The sequence below is a fragment of the Mercurialis annua genome, linkage group LG2, assembly GCF_937616625.2.
Source record: "Mercurialis annua linkage group LG2, ddMerAnnu1.2, whole genome shotgun sequence".
Classification (NCBI taxonomy): domain Eukaryota; kingdom Viridiplantae; phylum Streptophyta; class Magnoliopsida; order Malpighiales; family Euphorbiaceae; genus Mercurialis; species Mercurialis annua.
Genome location: NC_065571.1, coordinates 16,122,821 through 16,132,134, shown reverse-complemented (window position 1 = coordinate 16,132,134; position 9,314 = coordinate 16,122,821). Strand labels below are relative to the sequence as shown.

At 36.7% G+C, this 9,314-nt stretch overlaps 1 protein-coding gene across 1 annotated transcript; it reads right to left on the bottom strand.

Moving 5' to 3' along the window:
* Positions 1-3,436: 3,436 nt before the first annotated feature.
* LOC126668274 (uncharacterized) lies at positions 3,437-7,641 on the bottom strand. Its single transcript, XM_056104638.1, has 7 exons — positions 7,383-7,641; positions 6,815-7,294; positions 5,648-6,711; positions 5,516-5,533; positions 5,007-5,426; positions 3,796-4,803; positions 3,437-3,751 (listed from the first exon to the last, which is right to left on the bottom strand). Exons 1-7 carry the CDS (start codon positions 7,639-7,641, stop codon positions 3,437-3,439), a joined length of 3,564 nt encoding a protein of 1,187 aa, XP_055960613.1.
* Between the last annotated feature and the right edge of the window lie 1,673 nt (positions 7,642-9,314).

Below are 9,314 nucleotides of genomic sequence, written 5' to 3'. Positions count from 1 at the left end.
AGGGGTTTCAAAATAAATTTTAATTCATTTTTAGACATTTTTAATAAGTGAAACAATTAAAAGTTCTCCCCCGATTGGCTATATGCAAAAAGGTAATCAAAACATAATCATGCAACAAAAGCAGAAAAGCATGAAATTGACAACGGAGAACGCCACAAGCAAACGAGGTGTAAATCATCAACATAGATAAGCCACTAAAAGAAAATATAAGCATAACATATGATAAGGCAAAAGTCATAGGCCAAGAACGAAACATAAAGCCAGAAAACAAATCGATCAAGCAAAATAAACACGAGCTAAACAATGCTCGGAAAAGGTCTAAACATGGACCTAAAAGGAAACAAACTTGATATAGCAAAAACAAGCTATCAAAATAACACATGTGTCCATACGTCTCTAAACGAGAAACCACCAAAAGCAAAAACGTAAAACCGAGTAAAATCAAGCGTCACCACCATCAAAATCATCCACTTCACGTGCCAAGGGTTCGTCATCTATCGGAGCGGCGGAACTCGAGCCAATACCGTAAAAAAGATGTAAAGCACGCATGTCCATTTCAAGACTCTCAAAGCGTCGATTATACATAGAATGAGCATTGGTGATCGTCGTACTAAGCGACTCAAAACGAGTATCCATAAGTTGAAAACTAGACTCAACCGAAGACCGAAAGGATTGAAGACTCGAAAAGATAGAGTTCAAAGGATCCTTTTGAGAGGAGGAAGTAGACGCGGGATCAAAGGGACGAGGAGTTGGCATGAAAGAGATAGGCGGAGAAGGTGCTCGGAAACCCTCGTTGTGAGCGGCTTCTTAATCCAAAGCTCGGGAGGAGGAACCATATCATTATCCTCCGTTGTACCACGAAAAACATAAGATTGAGACATAGGATCAAGAACAATGATATGGGCATAAAGAAGAAAATCAGTATCTAGGATGGAAATCGATTGATCCCGAAGAGGCGGAAACCGATCATTGAGAGATGCGGCTCCAACGCGGCAAGCAATACGAGTCACAAATCGACCAATCGTGATCGTACTACTTACTTTGGTCTCTAAGGCAATACTAAGGAGCCTATCAATGAAAAACAAACCACTTTGCACCTTAATATTTTCCAACGCACAATGCATAAAAAACAAGTCATGCTTAGTCATTTTTTCATGCGACATACCACGAGCATTGATAGAGTATGAGATTACACGTTGAAAATACCAAAGAGAGAGCGATTTGAACAACGAGCAGCTACGTTTACGCTCATCCCATTCAATAGGGGCAGAAATCAAACTATGATAAACACCACGAACAATAAACACGGTGTGACTCATATTAGGTAGACCCTCATCCGAAAAACCAAACATCTCATTAAAAGCTTCCCTAGAAATCGTATATGCAACGCCTTTGATCTTAAAAGTCAAGGTGTAATACGGAAGACCCGTAGAGGTTGGAATTTTGGAAACAACCAAAGTGGACAAGAATTCAAGTGTTAACTCCCTATCACAAACATTCTCAACATTTTAAAAAGTATGCCAACATAGATTATCAACCCAAGAGTCAAACTCGGACCTAAAGCCTAGAGATTCAATGGTAGACATGGAATGGATACGAGAGCATTGAAAGGGACGCTTAGAAAGGTATTCATACCGTGCACGGGAGTTGGCGTCGAGGTTGAGCGGGTTGGGACCACGGGGATATGGAGGAGCGCGTGCAGAGGTCTTTCGCTTCTTAGGAGCCATGGAAGTCGGATTGAGATGGAGAAGACCAAGAGACCAAGCAAAAACCGAAAATCCCCAAAAGCTAGGGTTTCCAAAAACCCAAGAAAAACCAATTAAAACTTGAAATTGAAGGTTAAAAACGATGTAGAGGAGTATGAAAGTGTAATTTTGGTTTAAAAATTAAAGCAAAATGGTGAGAGAAGGGGGATTTGGTCGTGGTGTGAGAGAAAATGAAGGGATGTTCTAATTTAAAACCCAGAAAATCATAGGTAAATGATCGTTCAAACAATATAAACGATCGTTCAAAACATTTTAAACGATCGTTTATCGATCGTTTGCACGATCGTTCCCTATACTGTAACTTTAAAAAAAACGAGGAAGGGTGAAAGAGAATTTTAAACGATCGTCGATATATTATAAATGATCGTTGCTTTTATAAACGATTGTTTATAGTATATGTACGATCGTTTAAAAATCAAAAACAAAGTTTTATGAAGGAAAACTTTGAAAAACCCAGTAAGAAGAAGGTTTTTAAGAAAACACCACAAGAACTTAGAGAAAATATGGACTTGGTTGATATTATACTCATATAAAAAAATTGAATATTGAACAAATTCAATTTCCGACAAGATGGGTAAAAAGAAGCATCAAACAAATATATCAAACAAGGCATAAACAACACTTAACACATAAAAGAGATCAAGTTAAAGAGCTACCATCAAGCATACCAATTTCTCTAATAATGAAATTCATACGATCTTCATTTAGAGGTTTGGTAAAGATGTCCGCAAGTTGATTAGTCGTGTCGATGAATTCAATCACAACATCACCATTTTGCACATGATCACGAATGAAATGATGGCGAATGTCTATGTGTTTACTCCTAGAGTGTTGAATGGGGTTCTTGGAAAGGTTAATTGCACTTGTATTGTCGCATTTGATGGAAATGTTGGCAAGTGCGATACCGTAATCATTAAGTTGTTGCTTAATCCAAAGGACTTGAGCACAACAACATCCGGCCGCTACATATTAGGCCTCCGTGGTTGACAAAGCCACAAATACTTGCTTTTTACTACTCCGAGAGATAAACTATGACCTAAGAATTGGCAAGTCCCGGAGGTACTTTTACGATCAATAAGACAACCCGCATAGTCGGCATCGGAGTAAGCAAGCAACCTAGGGTCCACATTTCTAGGGTACCAAATTCCTAGATTCAAAGTGCCATGTAAATATTTAAAGATACGTTTAACGGCATGCAAATGAGATTCCTTTGGACAAGATTGAAACGAGCACACAAACACACACTAAACATGATATCGGGCCTACTAGCGGTAAGATAAAGAAGGGATCCGATCATACCTCGATACATTGTGATATCAATGCATTTACCCGATTTGTCTTTGTCCAATTTCGTTGTGGTGCTCATTGGTGTTTTTCTACTAGATGAAGTTTCCATTCCAAACTTCTTAAGCATTTCCTTGGTGTATTTGGATTGATTTATGAAGATTCCATCTTTGTCTTGTTTGATTTGTAGTCCGAGAAAGAATTTGAGCTCCCCCATAAGACTCATCTCAAACTCCTTAGTCATACACTTAGCAAAATACTCACAAAGTTGTTCATTAGTAGCACCAAAAATAATATCATCAACATACAATTGAACAAAAAGGATATCATTCTTATGATGTTTTGTGAAAAGTGTCATGTCAACTTTGCCTTTGAAAAAACCGTTTTTAAGCAAAAAAACCACTCAATCTTTCATACCAAGCTCCAGGAGCTTGTTTTAAACCATATAAAGCTTTGTGGAGTTTGTAAACATAGTTGGGATGTTTAAAATCTTCAAAACTGGGAGGTTGTTTAACATAAACTTCCTCCTCTATAAAACCGTTTAAAAATGCACTTTTAACATCCATTTGAAAGAGTTTAAAATTCATGCAAGATGCATATTCTAAAAGCATGCGAATGGCCTCTAAACGAGCACCCGGAGCGAAAGTCTCTTCATAATCAATGCCTTCCTCTTCGTTATAGCCTTGGGCAACCAATCGGGCCTTGTTCCGAGTTATTAATCCGCTTCCAACTTGTTACGATAGACCCATTTTGTTCCAATTATGGTTTGACCATTTGGAGGAGGGACTAACTCCCAAACTTTATTACTTTTGAATTCATTGAGTTCATCTTGCATAGAAATCACCCAATTTTCATCAACTAGAGCTTCACTAACTTTAGTGGGCTCAAATTGAGATAGGAAAGCTAGATTACCTAAAGTACGAAAGTGAGAGCGAGTACTTACTCCCCTTGATGCATCACCAATGATCAATTCTTGTGGATGACTTTTCTTGAAAGCCCAATCCTTGGGTAGATCATAGGTATTACCATGAGATTGAATCGGAGGAGGGGATGCGGTTTCCACTTTATCCACTCCTTGAGTTTGTTGAGGAGTCTCTACATTAGTAGTTGGATTTTCTTGATTTTCAACAATTGTGAGATCCTCAAATGCACCTATAAAATCATGAACAAACGAATCCTTTTCCGGAAATTCCTTGGAGGACTCATCAAATACCACATGCATGGACTCTTCAACAACTAAAGTACGCTTGTTAAAGACTCTAAAAGACTTGCTATTATAGGCATAACCCAAAAATACACCTTCATCCGTTTTGGAGTCAAAATTTCCAAGATCATCCTTGGTATTTAATATGAAGCACTTGCATCCAAATACTCTAAAGTACGATATCTTGGGTTTTCTTCCTATCCAAAGCTCATAAGATGTTTTGTTCAAAATAGGTCTTTTGAAAATGCGGTTTGAAACATAACAAGCGGTGTTCATAGCTTCGGCCCACAAGTAATGAGGTAAGTCATACTCGTTGAGCATAGATCGAGCCATTTTAACCAAAGTGCGGTTTTTTCTTTCAACAACCCCATTTTGTTGAGGCGTTCTAGGAGAAGAGAAATTATGAGAAATACCATTTTCTTCACAAAAGGTTTTAAAAGACTCATTTTGAAATTCGGTTCCATGATCACTTCGAATACTTGAAATAAATGAATCTTTTTCTTTTTGAACACGTTTTGCAAAACTCTTAAAACCGTTAAAAGCTTCATTCTTATGAGCCAAGAATATAACCCAAGTGAATCAAGAGTAATCATCACAATAACAAATGCATAGGACATGCCACGCAAGCTAGAAACTCTCATAGGTCCACACAAGTCCATGTGAAGCAATTGTAATGGTCAAGAGGTAGAGACAACATTTTTAGTTTTAAAAGAAGATTTGTGTTGTTTTCCCATTTGACAAGGTCCACACACTTTGTCTTTTGAAAAATTTAGCTTGGGCAAACCTTTGACAAGTTCATCCTTGCTAACCTCATTTAAGAGGTCTAAGCTAGCATGACCAAGTCTACGGTGCCACAACCAAGATTCATCGCTAAGTGATAGTAAACACTTGCCATCTCGGTTTTCAAGCGTATCCAAGTCAATTATGTAAGTGTTTTGTCTTCGATTTCCTTTGAAGATAACCGTGTTATCCATTGGTTGGATAACATAGCAAGCCTTGGAATCGAAGTTGACATTATAGCCCTTATCACACAATTGACTTACACTTAAAAGGTTATGTTTTAGACCATTAACAAGCCACACATTTTCTATAGAAGGAGAAGAAGAGTTACCTATCTTGCCTATTCCCACAACTTGGCCTTTGGCATCATAACCGAAGGTGACATTTCCCAACTTTTTATGTTCCAATTGGTAAAGTTAGAGATGTGGCCGGTTATGTGCCTAGAGGAACCGCTATCGACATACCATTTGGTTTTATTCACCACGGTTTTCTTTGGCACCTAGATCAAACAAACTCAAATTTTAGGTGCCCAATTCACATTGGGTCCTAGGAAGTTAGCACTAGAATAGTCCAATGGAATTAACCTCAATTGGACCTTTCTAACATAGCAAACATTCTTATGACCATATCTCATGCAATAAACACATTGACGTCTAGGGGACATGTGAGCATAAGATGGATAAGTCTTGGCTCTAGGAGCCTCACATGTGTGAGCATAGCAATGTACACAAGAGTGATCATAAGTGTATGCATGAGCATTGTTATGAGAGTGAGCATAAGGATATGAATGAACATGATTCTTTTTCATACTTCTCTTCTCCCATTTGTGACTATATTGAGAAGCATGGGTATGTCTAGGGGGTCTTGTACCCACTTTGCTCTTAGGCTTAGGAGCCACAAATGGCTTAGCCTTGGGAGCTTGAGCATACCTCTTTTTCACCTGTTTTGGTTTGACCAAGGAAGGAGGAACTTCTATAGAAGAAGTTTGAGGTGAAGAAGCCTTCACAAAAGTAGTCACACATGAGGAAGAGGGGTTGTGACTATAGCCAAGCCCAAATTTTATAGTTGGGTTTCTTTGGGAATCAAGAAGATTGTCCAAAGATTCCTTCCCTTTGTGAAATCTTGAGATAGAGCTATTTCGAGAAAGAATTTCACTCTTTAGTGTTTCATTTTCCTTAAGCAAAATATTGACATCTTGCTTAGGGATAGATTCTAAAGAGGACTTAAAGTCTTGAATTTGTTTCTTCAAATTGAGCATCTCAATTTTAGCCATTGAGGCTTCCTTTTTGAAAAACTTTATTTTGGCATGATAGTCACTACATTTGCTAGTTAGTTCATTTATCATGTCATGACATTCATCATCAATCTCATAAACCAAGGAATCATCAACCAACACATTTTCAACATTTACAACACAAGAGGCACTCGGGGTATTTTTCACAACAACAATATCTCTAGAGCTACCATGAGGTTCTATCCCTACACCATCCCAAGACATAAAAGGTAGAGTACTTACCTCGAGTGGAGACTCATCAACTAGAGCCATGAAGCAAAGGTTTGCTCTTGCCTCTTCTTGGCAATCTTCATCGGATTGATAATCACTTTCATCATCACAAGTGGTGATGAATCCCTTCTTTCCGTTTGAAAGGATTTCCTTTGCCTTGTTGACATTCCGATCTAATATGACCCGGTTTGCCACAACCATGGCAAGTAACATCTCTTCTAGGAGTAGGAGTCTCTTGTTTGGAGTTGAATGATCTCTTGAAGTTTGAGAATTCACCCTTTTGCTCATATTTTTGAACTTGAGACTTCTTCCTTGTTCTCCATTCCCTTACTTTCTTAGACAATAGCACCATCTCTTCATCATCACTAGCGTTAAGCTCCTCTTCAACCTTACTTTCAATCGATTTAGCCTTCAAAGCAATTCCCTTAGTTTTCTCTTCTTGAGACTTCTTCAATTCTTGAATTTTATTCATGTAAGTCATCTCATGAAGAAGTAAGTTTCCGATAAGCTCATCGGTTCTCAAATTCCTTATGTCATGGGATTCCTCAATGGCGGTTATCTTCGGTTGCCAATCAAGGAGAGGCAATGAACGAAGAATTTTTCCATTGATTTCACCAAGAGTATAGTGCTTACCAAGCTTCTTGAGATTGGTGGTAATGCCAAAGAGTCTATTGGTAGTTTCGGTGACGGTCTCATTTGACTTGTTCTTGAACCCTTCATATTCTCCAATGAGAAGCTCAACCTTCTTGTTCTTGACTTGAACCGTTCCTTCATGGTAGTCTCAAGAATCTTCCATTATCATGAGCCGTTGTGCAATGTTGAACCCTTCCTTGCTCTTCTCTACACAAAGAGGAAATGATCACACAAATAGCCTTCCGGTTGAGAGCATTAGCTAGAACATGATCCTTGGTCCACTCTTTTCTTGGCCAAGATATAATACCACCATTAAACTCTTGAGTGGGAGCCACATAACCATCAAGAACCATATGCCATAAGTTCACACCATCCATATCAAGATAGTTTTCCATACGGAATTTCCAATTAGGATAATCTGTTCCATCAAAGAAAAGACGAAGAGTATGAGTAAAATTTTCGGTAGCCATTTAGATCTTGAACTCGCAATTAAGCAAAAGAAATGAGCAACCTTGCTTTAAGAGGGGGTGAATTAGGTTTAATGGCTAATTAAAAATTGATTAGAAAAGAAAGTGATGGAGTTAGGGTTTCAAAGAAGGCACAAAGAGATTTTAGAGTGGTTCAGATCAAACACCAATCCTACATCCACTACTCAATCAAAGATTGAGATTTTCCACTAGAAATCAATACTTAATTACGAGATACAAAAATGGTGCTTTAAAGCTAAACACCAACTTGGGTTTTTCCAAAGCTAAACCCTAACTTACAACTAATTGATTTTTACAAGGCTTAATCAATAACCCACAAACTAAAACAATAAATGCTCTAACTAACTAGAACAACAAGCAATCAATGTAAGGAATTGATGCACAATAAATTTTGGAGAGTTTTTGGTAGTTGAGAGCTTTTGAGATTTGCAATAATTGTTCTAACCAAGCTCAAGGAGTTAGAACAAGTCTTTAGAGGCTTCTTGATTATGTGTCAAAGTTCCATTGGTTCAAGCCATTTTCTTCCCATTATTTTCCAATAAAAATCTTCATTAATGAAGTGCTAGAACAATCTGAACGATTGTTTAAACAAGTGCACAATCGTTTGCTTATAACGGTCAAGAAAAGATTCGAAAAATTTGCCAGTGAACAATTGTTTAAACATTATAAACGATCGTTCATTATGTTTTGAATGATCGTTTATAGATCGTTTATGAGATCGTTCCCTAGTCTGTCTTGAAAACGGAGAGACAAAACTGTGTAAAATGTTTTAAACGATCGTTTATAATATTGAACGATCGTTTAGAATAAAAACTTCATAAGAACGATCAGAAAAACGCTGCACAAAGTTTGAAATAAGTTAGACTTAAATAAACGCCAATTGATAGAATATATCAAAATAAGGTTAAAAGATACATGGTCCAACACGTACCCTAACACAAATAATAAGTCAAGGTAAAACCACGCAGAGTAAACACAATACTCAAGTAATTAATAAGTCACAAACAAAACAAGTCTATTGAGTTTCCGCTTTAAAATCCGTTTCGAAAAATATTATTTAAATTATTATAAAATAATAAATCAATTCAAATTCCAAATAGTAGGTTAGCCGAGTTACCGATAACTACCAAGCTAACCTCACATGTCAAGCGGTCCAACCTGACCCAAATATTTTATCAAAAGTATAAGCTACGTATTATAATTTCAAGAATAATAATTTTGATAAAATAATAAATCATAATTGAAAACGGAATCAATAGCTTTAAATAAAAGTAACCAATAGTTATTGGCAATTACGTAACTAAAATAAGTTGAGAAAATATTTTAAGATTTAAAACGTAAATTTAGTCAAATTGGCACCCTAAGCCAATATTTAAAATAAACAATAATTAACCAAGTAATTATATGAATTTAGGTTATAAAATAAATATCGTTTTCCGATTATAAATATCAAAAACAATTTGATTATAATCAAAACAAACATTATTTTCAGATTTAAAATAATGTTATCAATTAGCTAATTAGCAATCGAATCGGTAACCGAAAGTTTGATTTCAAAATCGGATAAATCAAAAACAATAATCTCAGGTCTAATATGATTAAACACCATAAAGTAAATATTGAAATAATCACTGAGAAACAGCCAAAGCAGTTGA

Coding starts and splice junctions, on each gene's coding strand:
- LOC126668274 (XM_056104638.1), bottom strand. CDS start 7,641: ATGGCTACCGAAAATTTTACTCATACTCTTCGTCTTTTCTTTGATGGA. Junction 6,712..6,814: donor TCAAAAATATGAGCAAAAGG/GTGAATTCTCAA, acceptor GGGTCATATTAG/ATCGGAATGTCAACAAGGCA. Junction 4,804..5,006: donor TAAATTTTTCAAAAGACAAA/GTGTGTGGACCT, acceptor TTGGCTCATAAG/AATGAAGCTTTTAACGGTTT.